Below are 27,289 nucleotides of genomic sequence, written 5' to 3'. Positions count from 1 at the left end.
CTCCTGGGTCTCAGATCTTTTGCAGCTTCTGAAAGGTTTTTATTTTTTTTCCAGGTTTGATCTTTTTTTAATTTATCCATCTGCCTATCAACCCTAAAAAGCTTCCCAGTCCTTAGTGAAGAAAATAATCACTTGGGCAGGATGCTGCCATCATCCTGTTTCACTGTGGAGACAGGTTGAAATGCAGTGTTAGACACACATAGCATTTTGCATGTAGAGCAATTCAAGAGCACCTCATTGCTATGTTCTCTACATGGCTTGGGGCAAATTGTAAATGGGACTGTTTATGGCTTTCTTTTGACAATGGGTTTCTTTTTGCCACTCTTATATAAGGGTTTGATTTGTGGAATGCATGGCCAAGAGATACCCTAATGACAGATTCTTCAACCTGAGTTGTTGAGCTCTGCAGCTCCTCCAAAATTACAAAGGGGCTCTTGGCTTTGCCTCTGATTATTGCTTTCCTTGCCAGCTCTGTAAGTTTTGGTGGACAGCCATGTCTTGGTAGGTTTGCAGTTGTGACACTGACCAGTGCTTAGTGAGATGTCCAAAGGGTGGGGATAATGTTTCATTACTTAACTCTGCTTTGAACCTCTGCACAAGCTTATCCATGACCTGCCTGCTGTGTTTCTTGAGCTTCATGATGCCGTTTATTCACTAAGCATTCACAGAACAGCTGGATTTATACTGAGTTTAAATTTGACAAAGGTGGGCTATTGTCAGGGAACGTATGAAGGCATTGGTTGCACTGTTTTTTTATTTATTTATTTATTTAGGTGCAGTAAATTGGGCTGAGTACAAATGTACACCATGCCTAGGTGGACATTTATACTCATAAAATCATAATAAAATATGTTGTTGCTAAGTGTCCGACTGTGAGAATGTTCAAGGGATGTGGATTCCATGTTCCCTGTATGGAGAAGTGCTGTGTTGCAGGGGTTATATTGATTGCCTTTTCAGCCTGAGGATTCTGGGTTCAAACCTAAATGGAATTTGTGACAATTCATTGTATACTTATTGCATTATTACCGCATCCTTCTGGGTTTATTTCTGCTGCACATTCCTAACACAATCCGAATACAATGTAAACTGACCATAGTGATAAGTGTTTGACCTTATGAAGGCTGTCCGAGTTGTGCTCCGCCTCTCAGTCAGTGTCAGCTAAGACATGATCCAATCACCCACTGCCCTAAACATGGTAAGGTTGATATGGAAATTGAATTATTGCTGTCAAAGCATGAAGGGTGAAGAGAAATAAGATGATGTCAACTCTTCATGTCTCCCCAAAGGAGCTGATAATGAAAAAGCTTGAGCACTGATGTTGAAGTAAACAGCTCTGAGGCAAATAGAATAAAATTGATCTCCTGTCTAAAAGAGTAGAGGCAGCAGAAGATTCATTCCCACTGTTAGTGCAGCTGTTCTGGCTACAGTAAAGGTTCTAATCTAGGCTCTAGACACTAAGTACGCATATGAGTCTAAGGCAAATGGGGGCATCACATCCTTCTTTGTCATCTCTTTTCTAGAATAGCTTTCAAGTGCAGCCCCTACAAGTGCAGAAAGAGTCTGTGCCCAGCCAAATACCTGACCAATCCTGAGATGTCTACATGCTCCACATGCTCCACGTCCCCAGGAGGCGTTTTAGCAGTGTTGCACATTTGTTGCCCAATACGTTTTAAACACAAACTACTGATTTAAAGAAAATGCATTTCAACAAGGCACTACTATGAAATTAGATGCAGGTCAATAATGTAAATGTTTCTTGCTTCACACAATGAGTCCTTGTCAGCCTTTAATAAAATAAATGCAATAAGCCATAAAGTAAACTAAAGGTGAGACTTTGTTTTAAAGTTTTTCTTCCAACGTAAATTAAAGTGAGCCGCTCTAATGCCCAGATTTGATGGCATTTAACAAGGAGGGGAGGGCATGTTTTCTTTACACCTAAAACAATATTAATTCACCTCTTGCATTCCAAGTTATCCAGAGAATAAATGATGTGTTAAACATTGCATTGTGAAAGCTAAACATGCAGGTATATGTTCCAGGTGTTAACAGTCCAAGTCCGTAGTCATTTTTAAATTGTTTGACATCTTGAATTGGTGAATAAAATTTAGGATTGAATGCCATAAGATGAAGATGTGTGATTATTTAACTTGATTTCTTAAGGACAAAGAAACAATTAGTTATTTTATAGTTGTGTGTTTTTTATATGTTTAAATTTTCTAAATGTGAATCATAAAGACAGATTACATTTACTACATCTTTCCTTTTATTATTAGTTTACATTTTAATTCAGGGGTGAGCTTTCATCCAAGATTTTTGGATTTCAATCCAATAACAATATTTATATTTATATATCTGCCAATTCAGACTGTCTTTAATCCAAAGTGTTATTACTTAAACATTTAAAGTAGTTTTTTCCTGGTGTTGGAAAAGTAAATATGAATAAACCCCATAGGTTATATTCAGCATTAGTACTGTGATTTGTGCCCAAATCTTCCATTGTATTTATGTTCACAACAATACGAACATTCATGTTTCTGCTGGCTGCAGAGCTGCTAAATATGAATAGAAACGGCTAAGAAAATGAGGACAGATCATAGCTTTAGTTTGAAAACCTTCTGCTGTCAACTTAATGACTTTAATGGGGTGTATAATGTAAATGGCTGGCACTTGTATAACGCTTTATCACGTCTGAGGGCTCCAAAGCGTTTAACACTACAGTCATCCACCCATTCATGTACACATTCACACACTGACAGTGGTAGGGTATATGCTAGGCTATATAAACATTGGGTTACAGGACGAACCCCTACCACCTGAGCCCCGTTTTTGTTGGTAAGATGGTCAAAAAAGCAGCATCTAGCAGCAAATTTACTTGGTAAAAGTGTATTAAGGTTTTTTTTTTTCATAAATGGTCATAAAAGATTTTTGAGCAGAATCAATTAAACACTTTGTTTACTTTTTTTGTGAAAAAGATCCAAAGCATTTGTGACTTTTTTAAAACAGATTGTAAATATTTCTGCCTTGTGTCAAAGTTTACCAATAGGCTGCTAACAATTCCAGGTCCTTTATGCTCCATTGCAAATGAAGGGGAATAGATCTAAAAAAGAAAATAAATTAAAGTTATGCGCTCCAATTAGCCGTCCTGTTGCTCCTGAAGCCTGTGTTGCTTCCATGTAGCGCTCCAGATTTCTCTCTTCATTTATTATTACCGTAACAATCCAATATAACTTCCATTGCTTTGAACGTTTGCTCAAACATCTGTCTTGTATTTGCACCTCTTTAACACTAAAAAGGTGACGCTGAACAACAATCTGTTCCCTCTGCAGTATATCCAGTGACAGCTGGCTTCTTCAACAAGTCTGCCTTATGTTTAAACTTTAAATAATCTGCCAAATCTAAAATGCACATCTATTGATATTTTTGAAACATTAAATTATCTACAGTTCATGAGATTTCTCTGTATGTTTAATTATTTAAGCATTCTTAAACATTATGTAAAGCCATATCAATGGCCTTCTAGCTGAAACCATTAAACTGGAAAAAGGCGGCTGATGAATTGTAACGTCCCATTTTTGTCTGCTAAAAGGTGAATTTTATAGAGCTAAAAGACTGGTAGGTTTACAAGCTGTCCAGGCTTTCTGCGTTATGATGGACAGCAGCAATCCTTACAACACCAGCTGTTTTCTCAGTCGCAGACAATAAGGCAGCCAAATCCCTGTGATTTCCACCCTGTTTTTTTTGCCTGCAACACTGTTGGAGAAACTTGTCGTTTCTTGTGGAGGTAATTGCTGTTTGATATTGACTCTGCTTCCGGGGGAAATGTTTTGGTGGGTTGAAACGGTAAGACATGAGACTGCTTGTACAGGTGTATTTATAGCCATGTGTCAGTTGCCTGTATATTTGACTCTGGTTCTGGGGGTATGATTATAAACCATTTTGACGATGGGCGGCATGAATCTGGGGGAAACTTCCAAACCCTGCCATCATAGCTCACCTGGACTCTTATTTCCACATGCTTTAACAGATGTCCACAACACTTAAGTGTAGAAGAGCTGTCTTTTGACAGTTTTTTGTTTTGTTTGAAAATTCAGGTGTTAGTCAACTTCTCTACCGAAAATAGCAATGCACTTTGTAAGCAATATAAATTTGTCTAGACTAGAGCACAGTTGGCAGTAGAGCATTTACCTGAGTTCAAAATGATTCTCAACAATAAAGAAGCTACTTAGCACTGTGGGAATTCTATGCAATGTTAAGCAGTATCAAGCTATCACAGGGAGTTTAACAATTTCACAAGGGAAGTCTGTGTCTCTCCCTATGTCTCCTCTTTTATTTTATGTTCACATGAATATAACATAAAAGATATTTACTTTGTTGAATGTTTTACTTTCATTTTGTAGATTATGTGGACCAGCATGATAACTATAACTATTTTTAATTTTAAGTAAGAAAGAGTCTGGATTTTCTTATTATTTAAGCAATCAAACTGGTTTGAACAGGATGTTTACTTTAACATTTTTAAATAGTTAAAACAAAACATCTAATTAGTCTTGATTTGGATCTTCTCCATTGACATCCATGTAACCCTATATGTGCTTTCTGGTGTCAGAGGTTGCTGCCAAACTGATGGAGATGAATGATGGTTTACCTTTCAGTTAATGGGCCTTGAGTCTTTGAAGGGTTTCTGTTTGTCTGGTGCACAAACCTTATCTGATTTCTGGGTTAGCACAACTGTGCCTGAGTTGCTGGCTGCCAACCTCAGTCGTGTAGATCTTATTACTCCTCCAGGTAGGGTTTGTGTGCAGGCAGCCAAAACCATCTTTATTTGGCTTCTCTGTGGGGAGAAATACTGGCAGCTGCAAGCCTCTTGCAGCATTTATTGTTTAGTCCATACCATCATAACATATTAAAACATAAAAGTGTTCTGCCCTTTGCTTGCACTTAGGTTTAGTGCTTTTTGTTACCATGTATTACAAAAAAGACTTCTCTGAGAGGTACACAATTGCTTTATAATCAGCCTATTTTCACCACCAAGAACTGTTTTTTAGCAGATAGTATATAATTAGGCAAAGTGGTTACAAAATTCTTGATTCCTTAGACAAATAATTAGATAGTATATATTAATATACACTTTTATTTTTTACTTATGAGGATGTGGGTCTGAAAAGTATGAATTGTTTTTGTATATGTATGTCTTTTGGGCTATGTCTTTGTTGGCTTTGCACATATAGAGACTGACATATTCTCTGCAAAACAGCCAAAACCCAGTCAGACTGGATGGAGAGCTTTGATGAACCTCAATTTTCAGGGTTTGCTTCAGATTTTTAATTGGATTTAGGTCTGAACTTTGACTGGCCCACTTTAACACATGAATATTTGTTAATATCTGTTTCTTGATAACTGTTTTGTTGTAGCTCTGGCTATATGTTGTCACTCATTCTGAAGCCTTTTGCAGCCTCTACCTGGTTTTCTTCCAGGATTATTTAGCAGTGACAGGGAAGTCACTGCTAAAGAAAAACAATCATCCCACAGCATGATGCTGCAACCAGTATGTGTCACCATTGGGATGGTGTGTTCAGGGTGACAGCAACATTTTCAATTTTAATCTCATCTGAGTACAGCAACGTCCTCCACATGTGTGTCCCTTACATGACTGGTGGCAAACTGCTAGAAGGACTTCTTATGTGTTTCTTTCAACACTGTCTGCTAATCTTCCATAACGTTTTATTTATACTAAGAAAATAAATAACATCCAGATGGACTCTATTTACAAATCAAGAGATTTCTGAAGACGATTGGTTGCTCTGAGTTTTATTGAGGGATATTAAAGTAAATGAACACCACATTTTTCTGATTTTTATGATCATTCATTATCTTGTACCTCACAAATATGCACCACTTTGTGTTGATCGATCACATAAAAACTTACTAAAATATGTCTAAATTTATTTGTGGTTGTAATATTACACACTGCAAAGGAATACTTTTGCAAGGAACCCTCAACAATTGCCTAAAACTCAAAATTCTCACCAGCATTATAAAGAGCAAGATTTGTTTGTCCTACTTCTAATTTTAAAAAAGGTATGGGAATGCACGGCTCTGTTGGCTAAAATTGATGAGCGATTGGTTTCAACATTTGTCTTTCCCTGTTCTAAATTTGCTAGTTGCTCACCAAACATCCCGAAAATAAACATCCCCAAGAGTCCAAGATCTTAAGCAGCTATTTCACAAACAACAAAACGGACACCACTAAAACAGGAGCGTGGTCCTTTAAAAGTTAAAAATCACAGTGAGGAAGTTTGGCTGCAGTGGAAACTCGTTTTATAGATACACTAATTGCAGTCACACAGGCCTGGGCTGGCACTCGAAGGCATACATCCCCCAGACCTCCTGTCAGGCCTCCTGTCTGCCTCTCAGATCCATCACTATCAAAGTCAGCAACTCCGCCAGGCTCACCCAAAACAGAAAAAGGAAGTCAGTTTTGCCTCAAGGTTGTTATTTTGCCTATTAATCTTTGTTTCAACATTAGAAACGCTTCAACATTGTGACAGGAAGTTTGAAAGTACAATTACAGTGCTGCTAATTTGATGGAAGAGAGTCTTCAGTTTTCCTGTAATTAGAGATAATGTGTGTGCAGCTATTAAGTATTCAGCTGTGCTACTAAATCAAAAATTAACTGTCTTTGTTTGACGAGTTTATTAGACTCTATACTGCAGTTTCCCTTTCCATATACCATATGTTTCACTCCCACCTCTTTTGTCATTCCTAGCTCCTGTTTTCTACTTTGGAAACATGGAATACCATGTGGATGAGAGTGATGTCTTTGTAGAGGTGCAGGTGTGGAGGACAGGGTCTGATCTTTCCAAAGGAGCAACTGTCACAGTGCGCTCCAGAAAAACTGATCCGGTTTCAGCTGAGGGTACGTACCTTTGTTAAACTTGTTTACTTGTCAGCATCCTCTACTACATGTTTACATTAATACACACCACATTAAATAATTGGCTTAAGTTGCTGTGCTGTCACTCTTTGTCTTTCTGAGCTCAACTATGAAAGATGATTTCCACTCTGGATATGTTGAGTGGATGGCCTGGGGAATGTAAACAGTTTAGGGGGGGAGTGATACTCGTACACATTGTTATGAATATAAAGCGAGTCTGACTGAGAACTGAGTTTCAGGTATGCATGCTGATAACTCTGCATTTTGCCAAGCACTTTGGAGAATAGGACTGATTGCTGTTTCCCCAAGTCTTCCCTGCAGCTCCTATTATCTCTGACCCCCAGGCAGTTATCCTCTTTCCCATGGATTCTTAAAAGCTGTTTTTCTACCTGTGCTACAGCTTAAAAACGATTATGCATCTAATCATGTGGCTATAATAAAAATCCAAGACCACATATAGCTAGGTTATAAATATGTGAAATATGGCCTGCAGGCAGAGGTTGAGCTTTCAGTACAAAGGATCTTTAGAGATTTCTAAAAGAAGAAACAGTCTACAGTTGGAGAGCTGTCCAGGCCCTGACAGTGTGGTTTTATTTATTAAATAAATGTATATATCTTTCAAATGCTACTGTCAAAATAATACCAAGTATTTTGTCCATGGTTCTTTTTAGTTTTGCATGTCTTAAAGGGATAGTTCAGATTGTGTGCAGTGAAGTTCTGTGAAGTTACTATCAGTAATATTTATCTTATACATAGTAGAAAGTTGGTGTGAGATTGAAGAAAATTAAAGAAATTCTCACAATAGACAGAGGCTAACATTTAAGTACAAGATAAAACAACTCAAACTTAAAATGTTAATACTCCTGGGATACAACGTTATATCAGAGTATATTAAACTTACTGCACTTTCACAAAAGACCGTTCTTTAATTTTTTGGTCCATATTGACATGATAGCATCACACAGATGCTGCAGATTTGTCGGCTGCACATCCATGATGCGAATCTGCCGTTCCACCACATCCCAAAGGTCCTCTATTGGATTGAGATCTGGTGACTGTGGAGGCCATTCGAGTCCAGTGAACTCATTGTCATGTTCAAGAAACCAGTCTGAGATGATTCGTGCTTTATGACATGGCGCGTTATCCTACTGGAAGTAACCATCAAAAGATGGGTACATTGTGGTCATAAAGGGATGGACATGGTCTACAGCAATACTCAGGTAGGCTGTGGCATTGACACAATTGGTACTAAGGGGCCCAAAGTGTGCCAAGAAAATATCCCCCCCACCCTTACACCACCACCAGCCTGAACCATTGATACAAGGCAGGATGGATCCATGCTTTCATATTGTTGACGCCAAATTCTGACCCTACCATCCAAATGTCGCAGCACAAATCGAGACTCATCAGACCAGGCAATGTTTTTCCAATCTTCTGTTGTCCAATTTTGGTGAGCCTGTGCGATTTGTAGCCTCAGTTTCCTGTTCTTAGCTGACAGGAGTGGCACCCAGTGTGGTCTTCTACTGCTGTAGCCCATCCGCCTCAAGGTTCGACGTGTTGTGTGTTCAGAGATGCTTTTCTGCATACCTTGGTTGTAACGAGTGGTTATTTGAGTTATTGTTGCCTTTCTATCAGCTCAAACCAGTCTGGCCATTCTCCTCTGACCTCTGGCATCAACAAGGCATTTGTGCCCACAGAACTGCTGCTCACTGGATATTTTCTCTTTTTCGGACCATTCTCTGTAAACCCTAAAGATGGTAGTGCGTGAAAATCCCAGTAGATCAGCAGTTTCTGAAATACTCAGACCAGCCCGTCTGGCACCAACAACCATGCCTCGTTCAAAGTCACTTAAATCACCTTTCTTCCCCATTCTTTGCTCCGTTTGAACTGCAGCAGATCGTCCTGACCATGTCTACATGCCTAAATGCATTGAGTTGCTGCCATGTGATTGGCTGATTAGAAATTTGTGTTAACGAGCAGTTGGACAGGTGTACCTAATAAAGTGGTCGTGAGTGTAAGTAGTGCTGTGTTCCTACGTTTTCAGGTCTCCTAGTGTTTCATTCTGCCAGACTTCTTTGACAAGGCCTCTACAAAGCTTTAATTTTGCTTTACTGAACCATTCATACTGGTGGACTTGCTGGTATGATTTTGATCATTATCCGACTGCTTAAGTGCTCTTTTGCTTTTGGTCAAACTGATTGCTGGACATTTCTCCTTGAGGATTTTCTCCAGACCATGATTTTTACCCAGTCTCTGTCCATATTGTTGTTAGGTCTTTTGTGACCTCTTGGATCAATCACCAGTATACTTTTGGAGTCATTTTGGTAGGTTGGCCACTCCCCTGTTCTGTTTTTTGTTTTTGATTTTTTGTTAAAAGCTTTCAGTTTGGTTCTTTTGAGTCTCAAAGAATTTGAAATACCTTTCCAATGCTTAGAGAATAATAGAATGTTACTGACTTTGCCATTTGTTTTTGGTTTTCTTTAGTTTGGTTCATGGTTGGTTGCTTTTTTACATCTTTTTTTCAATTTTGTTTTATCAGACTGGTTCTATTTAAGTGGAGTTTTTTTTATTCTAATGTCTGGCAGGAATCAAGCCTGGGTGTGGCTAGTGAAATTTTTACTAAAATGCGGTAAATCACAGCTAATTTATGATTTGCCAAGAAGGGAATATATATGTTCATGTAGGGCCCAGTTGATTTTTGTTAACAAATCGTCATTTGGAAATGTTTAATTACTCAGTTTTGTTTCTCTGATATAAAATTTTGTTTCATGCAAGTGTGATTAAAAAAAAGTGAAAATGTAAGAAGTCTGTAAGCGGGCTTGTTCCTAGCACTGTAGGAATGTACTTGATGGATGTGAACGTTTTTGGTTGTTTTTAATTTTATAAAAACAGCTTAAGTAGATAACCCTCTTTGGCTAGTTGTTAGCCTTCTGCTGCTTTCTGGATTTATTTGGTTTTCTAAAAAAACTCACTACAATATAACATCTTTCTAATATAAGTAAGGGAACCAAGTATGAAAATAACCTTTACAGAAAATCACTTCAAAAAATCTATCTCTTTAAATAATTTTCAAAATAATGTTGTTCAAAATATGCCTGAATTGTGTTGTGTTGCGGGGCAGCTGGCGTGGATTATGTGGGAATCAGCCGGAATTTGGACTTCGCACCAGGGGTCACCATGCAGACATTTCGCGTGACCATCCTGGATGATCTTGGTCAGCCAGTCCTGGAAGGGCCAGAAAGGTTTGAACTGGTACTGCGGATGCCAATGAATGGAATCCTCGGGGAGCCGAGCAAAACTGCCATCATCATCAATGACTTCATTTCCGACTGTGAGCTAAAACTCATTGTTGAAAATTACTCAAATGATTTTGCAATGTTTGTGATTTCTGGATTAAATTATTCTGTTTAAGTGCCCCAAGTGCAGTTCCGGCATGCTGTCTATGTGGTCAATGAAAACTCAGGACCGATCTCAGCTATGGTGTACCGCAGTGGTGACATCAGCCACAAGTCTACAGTCCGCTGCTACAGCAGGCAGGGGACAGCTCAGGTGATGATGGACTTTAATGAAAGGCCAAACACAGATGCGTCCATCATTACCTTCTTATCAGGTGGTGTTGCAGAACCTAACATGTGTCTGCTTTCTTAGCTACATACTTACTGATGCAAAGATTTGCAGGACCAAGGTACAGTTTTTCATTGTGATCTGTTTTTCAGGAGAGATTGAAAAACCTTGTTTACTTGTACTGGTTGATGACACGGAGCATGAGGAGGAGGAAGAGCTTCGTCTGGTCTTGGGGAGTCCCAAGAGTGAATCTCCATTTGGAGCATCTATTGGAAAGCAAAATGAAACACTTATTAAAATTAAAGATGATGCAGACAGTAAGAATTTTTTGCTCTTTTGTTGAATAAAGATGCTTACATTGATGCACATAGTAGTCAAACTTAAAGTTATTACATGTAGAAATTTTACTGTAATATTAATTATTTTAAATTAAATCAGATATTCCATAATAATGCATTTTAGGACGTTGCAATGTTGGCAGCATTTTCTGAGTCTCAGTAATGGTGACTGTAATACAGTATTTGGTTTCACTATGGGACATTTTTACAGGACCTGTTATTAGTTTTGAAGACACCAAATTCAGTGTGAATGAACCAAAGGAAAAGGGTCAAGTCTCCGTGGTAAAGATCTCAGTATTGCGTGTTGGAGACACTTCCAAGGTCTCTGTTGTTCGAGTGCACACAAAAGATGGATCCGCCACCTCTGGGGACGACTATCATCCAATATCTGAGGGTAAATATTAATATCAGCCTCTTTTATCAGGCCACCAGCTGAAATAGATTTGGTAAAAATGCTTATCAAATTTCTCTCCTTTTTCTGCAGAAATTGTATTCAAACAGGGAGACACAGAACACCATGTGGAGGTGGAGGTTTTATACGATGGTGTCAGAGAAATGAGGGAGGCCTTCACAGTCCACCTTAAGCCTGATGAAAACATGGTGGCAGAAACAAAGGTCCCACTTTAATCTTATTTCTTTATAATCAAATGACAAGTAACATTTTATTTTCCTATAAAACTAATTCTCTTGTTGGTCAATCAACAGATGACCAAAGCAATCATTTATATTGAAGAGAGGAACAGCATGGCGGACGTAACGTTTCCCTCCATTCCCATCGTGATTTCTCTGTTTAGTTATGATGACATCAAACAGAACAGACCTTCCCCGCCCATGGCTGGATACCCTGTCATTTGTGTGACTGTATGTGCTAAACCAATCTCAACATTCGCTTTACAGTGTCAACTGATGATTATCTTTGTCTTACAAGCCAGGCATATATATAGCCAAATCTGTCATTAAGTTACAATACAACATAAGTCTAATATTACACATGTAATTCAATTCAAAGAAAGAATCTGGTTGTGCAGTCATGTATGAAAGCATATGGAAAGTTGAGTGGAAGAAAAAATTGTAGTAAAAGGAGGGATACTTTGTCAGGATTGTGAAGCAAAGCACACACACACACTGATGATTTAGGGAGTCAGTCAGAGATCTACCAGGAGATTTTAGAGGACTTCATGCTTCCCTCTGCTGACAAGCTTTATGGAGATGCTGATTTCATTTTCCAGCAGGACTGTCAAAAGTACCAGTAGGCTACCCTGTTTAATTGACCATGCTATTACAGTGCTTGATTAGACAGCCAGCTAGCTTGACTTAATCCCCAAACCAAATCTATGGCATACTGTCAAGCCGAAGATGAGACGCATCAGACCCAGTAAGGAAAATTAACAGAAAAAAACATGTTTTTAATTGCATTACCTTAAAAAAATAACATATTTTAATCCACTTTCGGTTAACTTATAGAATGATAAGTATCAGCTAAAACTGACACAAATTTTGCTATGGAAATAAAAAAGTTTCTAATTTTCACTTACAAACACGTTTCTTTTTCATCTTCCAGGCCTGTAACCCCAAGTATCCAGACTTCCATAAAACAGGCTCTATCTGTGTGAGCGAGAACATCAACAACACTTTAACTCGTTATCGCTGGCTGGTTAGCGCCCCCACCGGCCCAGATGGTGTCACTAGCCCAATGCGGGAGGTAGACTTTGACACTTTCTTCACTTCCTCCAAACTCATAACTCTGGACTCAGTCTATTTCCAGGCTGGCTCCAGGGTCCAATGCGCTGCCAGGGCTGTGAACTCTAATGGGGGTGAAGGACTAGAACTTACTAGCCCCATAGTGTCAATCAGCATAGATGAGGGTGAGTACAACCTATTTCCTAATGTAAACAATGTACACTTTTTAAAGATACAGCAACATGAATAGCAGCTGGTGTCTTGTATTATGTCTCCCATTGATATTACATTTTCTTCTATCAGACTTTTTTGGGTAAAGGCATTTTATTTTTCACATATTGCACATTTTCAGGAATGTGTCAGCCTCGGGTTGCAGGCACTGTTGGGGCTGAGCCTTTCTCTGCCAGGCTGCGATACATTGGAGCAGAGGATTCAGACCATCCCAACCTCATCAAATTAACGGTCACCATGCCGCACATTGATGGTAAGAGAAACGGGTTTAAAGTTTAGAATATTAAGTACCTCAAAAGCAGGGAATTTTCTGGAAGCATTCTATTCAACATGTCAATAATATGTTACCAGTAAACCCATTTTTTTAAAAGTAGCTAATTTTTATGAACTGAAGGTTTTCAAACTTTTAAACAGATAAAAACTCTCAAAAGTGTGGCGTGCATATAGCCCTAATAAAATAAAGGACAGCTGACTTCAGAAATCACCGCATTAGTAAATAGAGTCCACCTGTGTGTAATTTAACCCCTAAACATTTGCCCCAAAATGTCCTAACTTTGCCCCTTAAGCCTCGGGGGCCCTTTCTTCCTCTTCACAATTATACATTGCTTTGTGTTGATCTGTACAATATAATACATTGAAGTTTGTCCTTGATAACTTGTGAAAATATGTTCAAGGGGTATGAATACTTTTGCAAGGCCTAATATTTTTACAATGCTTTAGACACTACTAGGACACTTTGTTACCCACTGTCTGTATCCTTCAACAGGAATGTTGCCTGTAGTCTCCACCCGACCCCTTTCTAATTTTGAGCTGACGCTGAGCCCCGACGGGACCCGTGTTGGCCACCATCGCTGCTCCAATTTGTTGGACTACACTGAGGTCAAGACCCGCTACGGCTTCCTAACTGAAGCCACCAAGAATCCAGAAATTATTGGTCAGACGGCACCTTACCAATTCAGCACTTCCGTAAGGGGGTCCAGCACTCTACGGTTCTACAGAAACCTCAATTTGGAGGCTTGTTTGTGGGAATTCACCAGCTACTATGACATGTCAGAGCTCCTCAGTGACTGTGGAGGCACCATCGGAACTGATGGACAGGTAAGAACTACAGCTTTTAAGCTTCAGCTCACCTTTGATCCCTTCTTTTCTCTATAAACATTTGGAGCTTCCACTCAGTTCAGAATAGCCTTTCTGCCTCTTGAGGACAGGAATGTAGCTTTAGGAGTTAAAGATGCAGTCTGTCTTTTTTTATTCATTATCTTATTAAAACGTCTCTTCTCTTTGATTCCCACCCAACCAGCCACTCACCCAACCAATACTCCAAAACTGAGTTCAAGCATGTCAAGAAGCCAATAATTGTTTGTAGGGTTATCCTCTCTAGTAATGTCTAAACCAGCACCTGCTCCCCTTTGTTCCCGGTAAAGCAAGTTATTTGTCTTGTGAAAGTGACAAGTAAATGGCTGGCAGTCTCATAAAAATCCCTGTTCACCATTTTTGCCTTTTTGCCCCGTGCACAAGCTGCTCTTACGCAGCAGCAGATGTTATACACAGCAAGAGAGGGAGGAAATCTCAAATCTCCCCTTGGCCTTCTAGCACACGTCTCACAGCCTTCAACATTTGCATTCACCTTGGAAACGTGCTCTAAGTTTACATTGAGTTAATTAAGGTAGAGAGTTGATAAAAGAGGTCCCTAAGAATCGGGGGGCACCTCATGGTGAAAAACTTTAACTTCCTTCGGAGGATCAGTAATTTAACCCTGAAGCACTGTGTCACTATATTCTATTTCCCTGCCTGTTGGAGTCTACCAGTATGTTTATTTTTCCAGTATATTGTGAGATTTTTATTTTACATAGCTTTTTGGTTTGTTTTAATAACAAAAGCATCACCCAGGTGATTCTCAACAAGTGAAAAGGTGTTGCCTGTAACCGCATAATGTACATGTGAATGTGGCTGTAAGGAACTTGTCTTGACAAGTCTCAGCTAGTATGCTGCCTTGCAAAAGTATCCATACCTATTAAACCGTTCCATATTTCTGCTACAGCCACAAAGGTTACTGCATTTTTGAGGGTTTTATGTGAGACTTGAAATGAAAATGATGTAGGTTTTAAAAAATCTTAAAGGTGTGGTGTACATTTATATTCAACCTATCTGAGTCAATACTTTATAAAACTACTAACTAAAAACTATGTTTTTCTGCAATCAGTTACAAGTCTATTGGGGTTTGGAATGTACAGTTCTTCTTTGCGAGCTTACAGTTATGTAGATCAATTTTCCCATCAATTTTTTTGTCTCACCACAGTTTCTCAATTGTTTTTAGGTAAGGACGTAGTCATTCTACCTCATGAAAATACTTAAAATTCAACCATGCTATTGTAACTCTGGCTGTATGCTTATGGTTGTTGCCCTGTTAGAAGGAGAACATCTGCCCTAGTCTCAAATCTTTTGTAGGCTCTTAACAGCTTTTCTACCAGGATTGCCATGTATTTAGCTCCTCCCCATCAACTCTCAAGAGCTTTCCTGTACCTGCTGAAAAAAAACCTCTCCACAGCATGATTCTGCCACCACTAGGGTTTACAATGAGGATGGGGTGACAGCAATTGCATGTAGACCAAAACGTTACATTTTGCTGTCATCTGACCAGAGTACCGTGTCTGCTGTGTCCCCTACATGGTTTCTGACAAACTGCAAATGGGACTTTTTGCAGCTTTCTTTTTTTGCCACACTTCGATAAAGGTCAGATTTGAGGAGTGCAGACCTAATAGTTGTCTTGTTAACAGATCCTTCCACCTTAGCTGTGGATTTCTGCAGTTCCTCCTTGGGCCTCTTGCCTGCTTCTCTGATTAATGTGCTCCTTGTCTGAGCTGTCAGTTTAGGTGGGCTGAGATATCTTGTTGGGTTTGCAGTTGTGGCATGCTTTTCCTTATTTTAGATGTTGCATTGAATTGCGCTCAGTGAAATGTTCAAAGTTTGGGATATTGTTTTATAACCTAACCCTGCTTACATGAATGAGCATACATGAATGAGCATGTTAATTGTATTTCCTTCGCTGATGAAAAAATGCATGAATAGTTAGGCCAAGGATAATTTATATGATAACTGTGTGTTTTTGTTCAGCCTCAATGTTTCCTCAAATCAGAGCTATAGGTAGATGTGTAGAATGAAGCTCCACCAGCACAGATTCAGGACATGCATGAGAGAATCAACAGAAAAGAGAACAACCTTTGCTTGCTGGTGCCCTGTGACCCAAGTGCTTCTTTAAGTGGGCTGGCAGGCTGATTGGAGACAGCTCAGTAGAGCTCGCTTTAGTGTCATGTCACAGTGCAGGGCTTAGTGGCCAGCTTAACAAGACCGCAGGAATCTATTAAAACCCAGCAGGTTGTGTCAGAAGGCCATTTAGCAAATCATTCAGCTGAGCTCTAAATGCCCAAAGGCGTAGGCATGTCTCCACATGAGCACAAAGCTAGTGCAGGCAGGTACCTCTCATAGGTCAGAGGAAAGTGCAGATACCAAAGAGAGGTCCCTTTGAGGATTTTGACCATTTTCGGATAGCTCTTTTTAGAGAATGAAATGTATAGTACAGCAGCCGTGATATTTGCAGAAACAGAAAATGCTGAACTCAGACTCTGGTGGCGAAGGTATGTGATTTACGTAGAGAATGCAATAAATATTTCAGCTACAGATCAATAAGTGAACTTTTTGCCTCCTTAATGAAACCTTTATTGCCATGAAGAATAGTAAATGGTCATTTAAATTCTCTAAAATATAATTGTTTATCTTTATCTGTTGCTTTGGTGCAACAGAACATTGATCAGCCATAATGCCAATTTACGGTTGTACATTTAGTATATTGCATGCATTCTGTATTCAGAATGTCTTGTCGCAGGAACACAAATCTTAACGATTATGTCTGTAGCCAAAAAAGTCACCATCATGCTATTTTCACTGCAGGTGCTGAATCTTGTCCAATCCTTTGTGACACTTCGAGTCCCGCTACATGTGTCCTATGTCTTCCATTCTCCTGTGGGAGCAGGAGGGTGGCAGCACTTTGACTTGCAGTCAGAGCTGAGGCTCACATTTGTGTATGACACCGCCATCTTGTGGAGAGACGGTGTTGGGAGTCCACCAGAGGCTGAACTTCAAGGAAAGTTTGGGGAATGGGGTTGAGTTGTTAATGTTTGATGTTTTAAAATGTAATGTGTGTCATGTATATTGAGAAAGGTGGTTAAAATGTATGAAGTTAATAAATGACAATAGTCTTTCACTGTCCCTGCAGGTGCCCTCTACCCAACCAGCATGCGTATAAATGGCCTGGGGCAATTAGTAGTTAACTTCCGCACTGAAGCTCGATTTAAAGGCCTGTTTGTGCTTGCACACCCAGGTACAGCATGTATGATAAAACCTACATTTAATGTGATAGATTATTTGACTTATAATTTTATTTTGAATAAAGATTATAACAAATAATTTATAAAATAAATATATATATATATATATAATTTTTTTTAATATTATTTAAAATATAGTTTTTAATGTGGAGGTTTGATACCTTTGATTTATAGTCCCTTTGTTTGGCAAATTTTCATATGCATATATTTAAAAAAATTTTCTCATGCATATGTTTTTTTCCATCAGCTTCACTACTGACCTCAGTGGTCATGTGTGCAGACCACCCTGGTTTAACATATAACCTTAGCCTCGTTAGGAGTGAGCCAACCTACAGTCAGCCCATTCAACAGTGGACATTCATCTCTGATTTTGCTGTAAGGAAGCGTTTTGCATGAGTATTTTGTATATATAAAAGCTTTGTGGAAAAAGTAAGAAATTTGGTGTTCATTGTTTTAATAATGCTTCCTGGCAGTAAATCTTAAACTGTTGGGAAGGCTGTTTATTTCCCTTTAGATGGTGCCACATTTATTAAGAAAATGCATTTGTAGGTTGTGCAGAAATGTTAAGTATGTACAGCTTTTGGCAGAGGCAACATGATGGTGTGGGGAGGCATTTCTCTTACTGTAACAACAAGACTAGACATCATTGGAGTCAATCCCAATGCAGAGAGCTATCAAGATTATAGCAACTAGAGGCAGTCCTGTATGTCTGCTCTTAGGGCCCGAACTCGATCCTTTAGTGGTCAGTGCTCACCCAATTCAAGGCAGGGTTTGTCAAAGACAACCTCCAGAATAGAGGATGAGAGAGAACTGAATGTTCTGCCTCCAATCAACCCCACTGAGAACTTGTGGTATCAGATTGCTTGTGCTGTTCATGGCAGTGACCAACATAACCATATTGGATGACTTGTTACAACTGCTGATTGAAAAATGGGATGCAATCCCACAACGGTGTGTAAACACGCTAGTGACCAGCATGAGGTAGATGTTCCAGGCTGTTGTGTACAGTTGCCTCATGCACTATTGAGGTCTCGGTTTGTTAAATGAATAAATTGTTCAATTGCCAACATGCTTTGTTTCTTCAGACTGCAATCATCCAAACCAAGAAACCACACCAAAAGAGTCAATAATATATTATGCAGTTTGGCATTGAAAAAGAGGATTTGGCAAGTTTTTCATGGACAAATAGAAATACTCAACTCTGCTGCTCAACCAGCAAAATGCATTTTCCTTGCAAACCTTGTTTGACATTTTCTAACATATGATCTCAGGTGCGTGACTACTCTGGCATGTACACAGTAAAACTGATCCCCTGTACTTCCCCTCTGAGCTTGGAGTACTCCCTTCCTCCGGTCTGCAATCCTAGAGAGCCTCTCACCTTTGATCTGGATATCCGCTTTCAGCAGGTACATTTACCTTGATGTATTTAAATGTAAAGCACCATTATTTATGCTCTGTTTTATCATTTAATGTCAGATCATAATTTAGGGTCATGATTTAGTTGAACTAAATTATTAATCCACAAAAGAGAAATTATAATTTGGCGGATTGAGCCCAAATGTACGCTGAGTCATGTATAATTTTCTTGATATACTGTCACGATGTGGTTTTGGATCGGACCAAAGTGCAGACAAGAGCTCGGCAGGATCATCTTTGTAATTCAAGGATTTATTTACAAGGTCAAAAAGCATAGTAAAATCAATGCAGGTTTCCCAAAGCAAGGCGTGGCAAAAAAACAAAGCATAATCATGGACGAGAACAAGGTGTGACGAACACAAGGAACCAGCAACGAACAAAGACACAAAACCAACTTATATTCTGTGAGATAACAAAGGCAGATAATCAACGGAACAGGGAACAGGTGTGACAAGGAGGCAGGGAAGCAGAAGGAACAGGTGAAACAAATACAAAGGCTGAGGATGGGCAAAGTAACTAATAAACAGAAACACAGACCAAGCAAACCTATAGACAAAGATTAATAATCAAATGGGGAATAAGAAAACTAGAATAATCATGACTAAAGTAAACAGAGAAAGTAGAGGAGACATAGGAACAACAATAACAACCTGAGAACAAACAAAGAACCCATAAAGAAAACAAACCTAACCACACTGACTGAATTAACTGGAAAGGAAACAGAAAATAAACTAGTAAACAAGAAGAGTGCAAAGGAACAAATAATAAAACACAAAGATACTAAAGAGAAATAAAACTAGAGAATCCAGGGAAGACCAAGAACTATAATAATTACAATAATAATAATAATAAACCATACCAAGTAATAAGAAGACAACCATAAAAGAACTTAAGAAGTAAACACTAGGAGGCGGAAGAGGGAGAAAAGAAAACATGAAACAAAAACCAAAATAGAAAAATCTAAGCAAAAGGGTAAACAAACACAAAGCCAACAAAGTCCACAAATGTCACTACGTGACATATAACTCTTGTTTTTGTATTTGTTATGATTTTCAGAAAATACATTTTCAAAGGATCCTGAAGATACACTTACTCTTTTCATGATTTATGTCCATAATATTCTTAGCTTTGTCTTTCTTTCTTTTTTTTTTTGTTATTTTACTTGTGCTGAATCTTCTGTGTAATTCTAGGTTAGCGACCCAGTGGCTGCTGAATTCAGCTTAAACACACAGATGATCCTGTTGTCTAAACGGACTCTCTGGCTCTCAGATGGTTCCATGGGCTTTGGACAGGAGAGTGATACTGCTTTCTCACAAGGTAAAGTACAACACAAACCCCAGCAACAGATGTCTTTTTTTACAACACATACATTTTTGGTTGCTCTACGCTTGGGATTCTTTCATTTAACTCACCAAAAACAAACATGTTGGTGTTAAATTTATATTTGTAGATATAGCAGATCTGTTTCACATTATTTTCTGACTTGGTGAGAAAAAAAAGAAAAGAAAAGAAGCCCTTCGGCTTCTTTGCTCTTCCTGAGAAAGGAAATAAAAAAATGAAGATTTCAGTCCAGGTCTGAAATTTAATATAAGTCAGAAATTACTTTAAATAGAATTAGTATCATCTTTTTTTCTCAAGACTGGTTTTTTTTGTATTTATTTAGGATCGAGGACACTCTGCCCCTTAGCAACTTCATAGCCCAATTTCCTACTTCCTTTTAATACCCATGTATTTGACTACCTTTTAACAGGTTATAGGTCTTCGTATTTAGGTATTTTGCATTCATTATTGATATGAATGATAACAAATCTGCCTAAATCTCATATATAATTTATTTTAATGGCATACTCTTTTCTGAATATATTATAATACCTCCTATTTCTGTTGATTGTGGTTCAGTTTCAGTTTTTAGCCAGTTAACTCCTATGTAATAAAATAGATTATGACCTCTAATCAAACCAAAGTAACTCTGAGCAATATCTTGCAGGTACATTTAAATGGAATCCCACAACCACATTTCTTTACAGTAGGTTATAGCAGATTATAGCAAATTACTTTAAATCCTCAGTAGTCAAAGTTTAAAGTACTCAGGTAAAAATAGACCAACATCTATTTCTTTATTTTAATTCCAAGTGAAAATTATTTACCAATAATAACTTGTTTTTTATAACAGCCATAACAGAAATATTTTAGCGACAGTCCTATAAAACACAATGTGAACTTTACCAATTTTTGTATTTGTTTTGGTTCCCTAACAGCGTACCTTTCTGAATGACTAAGACTAACATTTCCATTGTTTTTGTCAGGAGATACAATTTATGGCAGAGTGATGGTGGATCCAGTTCAGAACCTGGGCGACTCTTTTATCTGCAACATAGAGAAAGTGTTCCTGTGTACTGGTGCTGATGGATATGTCCCAAAATACAACCCGAGCAACTTCGAGTTTGGCTGCCTGGCTGATACTCTATCATTGCTGTACAGGTTCAAGATTATTGTGAGTAAAATATAACAACCCCTTTATTTTAACATGTGTGCTTTGTGATCATTCATACCTCAGTGTTCATTACATTAATTTGTCACTGTAGGACAAGGCCCAGCCAGAGACCCAGGCTCATTCATTTGGCAATGTTGCCTTTAATGCCTTCCTGGCAGTGGATGACCCTGGTGCTTTAGCTCTAGTCAGACAGTCTGGAGCAGATGGTTTCAGAATGGATTCGGCAGCTCTCTTTCAGGTCAGTGTTCACACTTTGATAATCCTGCGGGTATTTTATCAGCATTTTATTTGGCAGCTTAAACCCAGCCTTGCAATTTCCATGAAACTAGTATGATCAAAAAATTCTCCTTTGTAAGAAGCAAAGTATAAAGAATAAAAATAGATAAGAGTCACACAGTGATTATAACATTATTTTTATACAGACATTTATCTTTTAACAAGCTGTAAGAAAGGAGATTCACTGACCAGACTGTTCTGTCTCCACTTAAAAAGTTTACAGCAAGTACATAATCCTGGCTTCTAATGACCTTGAATAGCAGAGTCAATTATGACTCAAAGTTTCAACCTTTCATTATGTCTACATTGCGTCTTCTAGTCACAGAGTCAGTTTTTCTTGGCTTGTTAGGAGGAAAAAGAATCATGAGGTCTACAGGAAGGTAGTCTCCAATAGCCTGATTACCTCTCTGCTTTTCTAACCTCATTTCGCAATTTCTGGACTCACTGTTTGTGTGAAAATCACATCATATTGGTTTTATTAACTAGATAAACGCTAAAATAAATGTTGATATTTGCAGCAGTCTACAGCAATGAATGAGAGTTCCCCGGGTTCTCCAGAAACAAAGCGTTTTCATACGTAGATACCAATCCTTACCATTAGGCAAGACAAGGAATGATTTCTATAGCAATATTCACAAGGGCTTTACAAAAAAAAGAACAAAAACTGTTGGACATGTATTAAAAGAATTTTGTAAAACTCTGTAATATGAGCTGGGGGAGCATCTAGATTTTGAATAAAAGTAGTCTGATAATGGAGCCTTTAGGAACCCTACAGGAAGTGCTAATTTTTTTAATTAGAATCCCATGAATCTGCATTCCAATACCTTTATTTGAATACTATTAGTGTTTCATAATAGCTTATTCGCTTTAATTAGTTTCAATGAGCCCTGCAAAGTCAGGAATTATTTTATTTTATCTAAACAGTTAATTAGGACAGATATACAGGTCCTTCTCAAAATATTAGCATATTGTGATAAAGTTCATTATTTTCCATAATGTCATGATGAAAATTTAACATTCATATATTTTAGATTCATGGCACACTAACTGAAATATTTCAGGTCTTTTATTGTCTTAATACGGATGATTTTGGCATACAGCTCATGAAAACCCAAAATTCCTATCTCACAAAATTAGCATATTTCATCCGACCAATAAAAGAAAAGTGTTTTTAATACAAAAAACGTCAACCTTCAAATAATCATGTACAGTTATGCACTCAATACTTGGTCGGGAATCCTTTGGCAGAAATGACTGCTTCAATGCGGCGTGGCATGGAGGCAATCAGCCTGTGGCACTGCTGAGGTCTTATGGAGCACGGTGGCTCTGGATGTTTCTTCTCCAGACTCAGTCCACTGCTTCCGCAGGTCCCCCAAGGTCTGGAATCGGCCCTTCTCCACAATCTTCCTCAGGGTCCGGTCACCTCTTCTCGTTGTGCAGCGTTTTCTGCCACACTTTTTCCTTCCCACAGACTTCCCACTGAGGTGCCTTGATACAGCACTCTGGGAACAGCCTATTCGTTCAGAAATGTCTTTCTGTGTCTTACCCTCTTGCTTGAGGGTGTCAATAGTGGCCTTCTGGACAGAAGTCAGGTCGGTAGTCTTACCCATAATTGGGGTTTTGAGTGATGAACCAGGCTGGGAGTTTTAAAGGCCTCAGGAATCTTTTGCAGGTGTTTAGAGTTAACTCGTTGATTCAGATGATTAGGTTCATAGCTCGTTTAGAGACCCTTTTAATGATATGCTAATTTTGTGAGATAGGAATTTTGGGTTTTCATGAGCTGTATGCCAAAATCATCCGTATTAAGACAATAAAAGACCTGAAATATTTCAGTTAGTGTGCAATGAATCTAAAATGTATGAATGTTAAAATTTCATCATTACATTATGGAAAATAATGAACTTTATCACAATATGCTAATATTTTGAGAAGGACCTGTATAGGTGTGAGGTGGCCAAATGATGCTGTCAGTTTTATAGCAACTTGGTGCTTTATTGTGAGTATTTTACACAACTAATGGAGCAAGATGTGATTGTATGCTCACAGAATATAAACATGTTGAAAGTGAAATGCTTAAAGGCAGTAAAAAAAAAGGGCCAGCACAAAAAAATAAATAACTGCTTCAGAAATGCTAAAGAATGCTTTCTGTGTACCCTAAAGATGCCTCTGGAATTGGTTTTTTTTTTTTGGTACCAAATGGAGAAAGTACACTATTAGGCATGTTAAGACAGAAGCTTCTTCTTGTTAGGAATGCTTCATTGTTTCTTCACCTCCCACTGTTGTTCCCTGTTTAGCTTTTGATAGGGCTGGCTCAAAAGTTACTTATGTTACTAATGTCATACAATGTGTGGTAGACGCAGGGCCAAACTCCAGACAGGGACTTTGGATAAGCATAGTGAAGGTTTAATGAACAGAAAATCTACAGGTCTTGCACAAGGAGAGCAGGACATGGAAGTAACCAGCAGAAAACAATAAAAACCAGTTAACTTATATCGGAGTGGAGAATCACATTGAATCTAGGATATCAGGGGATTAGGACCAGCTGCGGAGGAGAGCAAACAGGCGGACTGAAGGAAGATAAATAATTAAAACAAAGGAAGCTGAACTAGACACAAAGAAACTACAAACAAGAGGGAAATAAATAAATACGAGAAATAAATCCAAGTGCACAAAGAACGGGACACAATAATGAACTAAGAAACTAAACACAAAGGAATGAACTAATATGGCAACATCTTTCAAGCAAGAATGCACACAGAGAAACAAACTGTATATGGCAACACTTGTTAAACAATAATAAAGAACTCAGAAGTGATTAAAGCACAAATGCAAATGAATAATCAAAATCCAAACAACCCAGTATCTTAATAAATTGATGTGATGAAACATGACGGAGAAGGAATAAGATAGAAACAGAAAAGGAGAGAGGAAAAACTGATTCACTTTTGATGTAAATGCTAATGTAAAATGCATTTTTTGTGAAACTAACTTCACTTTAAACAAGATTAAAACATATACATATCCAATAGCACATAGTAGTTTTTAATTCCATTGAGTTTAACCATTTTTCACTAATATAAAAATCTACAAAAAAAGTAAAGTAAACCATTTATACTAATTTAACTGGCAAGATGCTTGCTGTTAGCTTTACAGGGAACAGGAGAAAAATTAAAAGGTGCCACAAAATACTGAATCCACTCAAATGAATGGGGAAGCAGAGGAGACAAAGCTCTAGGTTCATGAAAAAGTTCTTTAATTTTCAATTTTGCAATTGATGGAACTGTTTTGTGTCCTAATATTGTGCGGAGATGGCTTCAAGCACAATTTAGAAGCTGTGCTGTATTAATAAATATATTTACTGAAAGGGTTGGTTAAATATTTTTTTGGGGTTGGACTCTTCACAAAGTTTTCCCAACTTTATCTAAAATATGTAGCATATCGACCACAAGGGGGTGCTGCAACAATGTTCTGAATGAGAAACACTTTTGATGTGAACTCCTTTTAAACCTATTCCAGTGGATCCATAAATGAATGAAATATATGTTCATTCTAATCACTTTTTTCTAAATCTTTTGTTTTGCTTTTGTCAGGTGGCTGCAGGGAGAGAGTGGTACATTCATGCCATCTACACAGTCCGTTCCCGGGACAATGCGAACCGGGGAATAGGGAAGAGAAGCTTGGAATATCATGTGATTAGCCAGCACTCATATCCACTTCCTAAGAGTCACCATCGCACTAGACGATCTGCCAACAATGAGCCTGACATAGTGGATGAGATCGGCGTGGAAAACAACCGCGGTACCAACATTTTGCACATTGCTCTGGATCGCAGTAGTCAGCAGAATACGAGTCCAGAGAGGGAGATCTTCACTAAAGGAATCATCCCCCATGAGCTCAACAAGAGAGACAGTGATGACGGACTGGTGTTAATCATTGGAATCTTTGTTGGATTGCTCCTCACTGTGCTTCTCATTATTGTAGTGGTGTTGCTGGTGCGGTCTAAGCAGGAGAAGAAAGAAGTACCCAGGAACTCCAGCAGTACAAAACCCATGATTACTCAAAACCTCAGCAACAATGACAGTTCTGAGGTCTAACACACCAATGATTTACAGATTTAGTTAATTGTTATTTTGAAAGTGCCTCACAGTTAGCTGTAAAATATATTAAGATTTCATGTGAAGCAACACAAACCACAAAAGCTTTGATATTATTCAGAAAACTACTTGAAATACTGCTTTACTTCCAAAGACAGGGAGTAGACTGAACAGTAAATAGGTGATGGACATAATCAGTCACCATCTCAAAGTCCTCTTCAAGTTGTCAGCACTCACTTGCTGTTATTGATTGGCCTTTATTGCCAATTGATCCAAAAAAAGATATTATGTTTCCAAAGGTGCTATAGGAAATCCCCCTTACCTTGAATGGCTTTGGCTGTTTTGCTGAGGAGTTCAAAAGAAGCAGAATTTTACGCTGAAGTTATTGAACATAGACTTTGTAGACAATGCCCACAGTTTGCTCACACACACAAAAAAAAAAAAAAAAATCTTTTATCAAGAATGAGTTGTCTTTAGATTCAGAGTGTGCCTAAGATGTTCCCAGGACTTTGAGGTTTTATTATGTAAAATGTTTGTCTGGTGTGATCAACTAAACATACATTTAAATGAAAGAAAACATTTCATTGGGGATTTTTGTGTTCATGTCTGTGCATGCTTTTACGTTCTGTATTTTAAGAAGTCTAACTGCTAATTTCAATTGAACTTGTGAGAAGTGTGTCTGATTTGCTCTATTTTCCACCACCAGGCTTTACACTGTATATCCCAGTATTTATCCATAGTTAACTGTTTGTATTTGCATTGCTATCCTGCTATTGAAACACTGTAAAAAAAAAAAAATCTGGATTTCATGATTAACACATGGCACTAAATCAAAGAAGAGCATTTTTTGATATTGAAGCAGATTTTAAGACAGCTGGTCTGCAGCGTACAGCTTTCCCTCATTTTCGTAGTACTCCCAGTACAATGACAATAAAGACTATTCTATTCTATTGTTATAGCAATGGTTCAAATCAATCGTTTTAAAGAGGAACCATTATGAAATTAATGAAATAACTTGTACACTTTATTTGTGTTGACTGGTGGAGTTATGTAGAGATTACTGTAGCACTAAAGCTTTGTGTCATCTGTGCTGTTTAGTTATTTTCAATCATAAAGGGAATTAAGTGTTTTCCTTTAATCACTGTTGTTCTCCCTAAAATATGATTTGCTACTGTCGAACATGTTAACTTATTTTCATTGCATTCTTTTAAGGTATGAATCATTTATGCCTTTTTTTGCTTTTTAAGAATGATTTTATCTGAACTTCCGTGTGACATGAACATTACGGTGCCTGTTTTCTTTGAAACATGGTGTACATGAGTTGAAACTTTGTATCTTTGCTCTTCTTCATCATATCTCGGCACCTGACTGCCACAAGTCAATTACCTCTTCATGCTGTTTTAAACGCTAACTTCAATATATATTTTATAAATGTTCCGCCATCTGCAGTTTATTTTGAGATTAAAAACGGTTCTAAGCTCCTTCTTTAACAGCTGCCACACGTGTATTTTGAGATTAAAAATGGTTCTATGCAACATTTAATCTAATACCTTTATTAAATGTCATTGATTAAGTATGTTTTTTCTTGTTTGTTTCACACTCAGTTTGCTACCTTACATTTAACCCTATGTTTATCTATGTCTTGTGGTTGTTTTAACACACATGCTTTGATTGCATTCAGAGAGTTTTATGTATTTATGTATATACATATTTTACACATAAATGTACCATTTGGAAGTTTTGGGAATGGTTATTGTTATAAAAAGGCATACTGTATTTGCTGTAAGAATTTGTAACATAGACCTGAAGTTTATCATGGTCTGCAAATAAAATAATTTTTCAAGAAAAATGTTTGAAATCTATTAGTTTTACAGAAA

At 38.0% G+C, this 27,289-nt stretch overlaps 1 protein-coding gene across 1 annotated transcript in view; it reads left to right on the top strand.

Moving 5' to 3' along the window:
* The window catches only part of frem2b (FRAS1 related extracellular matrix 2b), a 78,212-nt gene extending 50,951 nt beyond the window's left edge, over positions 1–27,261 (top strand). Inside the window, exons 7-24 of the mRNA XM_047391437.1 lie at positions 6,767–6,916; positions 10,056–10,265; positions 10,347–10,544; positions 10,651–10,815; positions 11,048–11,230; positions 11,321–11,451; positions 11,542–11,697; positions 12,398–12,701; positions 12,869–13,000; positions 13,514–13,845; positions 16,696–16,888; positions 17,021–17,125; positions 17,380–17,507; positions 18,404–18,538; positions 19,739–19,865; positions 20,855–21,042; positions 21,134–21,280; positions 24,909–27,261. Of these exons, the coding sequence (XP_047247393.1) occupies positions 6,767–6,916; positions 10,056–10,265; positions 10,347–10,544; positions 10,651–10,815; positions 11,048–11,230; positions 11,321–11,451; positions 11,542–11,697; positions 12,398–12,701; positions 12,869–13,000; positions 13,514–13,845; positions 16,696–16,888; positions 17,021–17,125; positions 17,380–17,507; positions 18,404–18,538; positions 19,739–19,865; positions 20,855–21,042; positions 21,134–21,280; positions 24,909–25,412 (3,488 nt within the window). The 3' untranslated portion in view covers positions 25,413–27,261. The remainder of the gene's footprint in view (positions 1–6,766; positions 6,917–10,055; positions 10,266–10,346; positions 10,545–10,650; positions 10,816–11,047; positions 11,231–11,320; positions 11,452–11,541; positions 11,698–12,397; positions 12,702–12,868; positions 13,001–13,513; positions 13,846–16,695; positions 16,889–17,020; positions 17,126–17,379; positions 17,508–18,403; positions 18,539–19,738; positions 19,866–20,854; positions 21,043–21,133; positions 21,281–24,908) is intronic.
* The last annotated feature ends 28 nt before the right edge of the window (positions 27,262–27,289 follow it).

This window comes from Girardinichthys multiradiatus, chromosome 18 (assembly GCF_021462225.1).
Source record: "Girardinichthys multiradiatus isolate DD_20200921_A chromosome 18, DD_fGirMul_XY1, whole genome shotgun sequence".
NCBI classification, from domain to species: domain Eukaryota; kingdom Metazoa; phylum Chordata; class Actinopteri; order Cyprinodontiformes; family Goodeidae; genus Girardinichthys; species Girardinichthys multiradiatus.
Note: the sequence above shows the minus strand (reverse complement) of the source record. Positions and strands in the feature narration are given on the sequence as shown.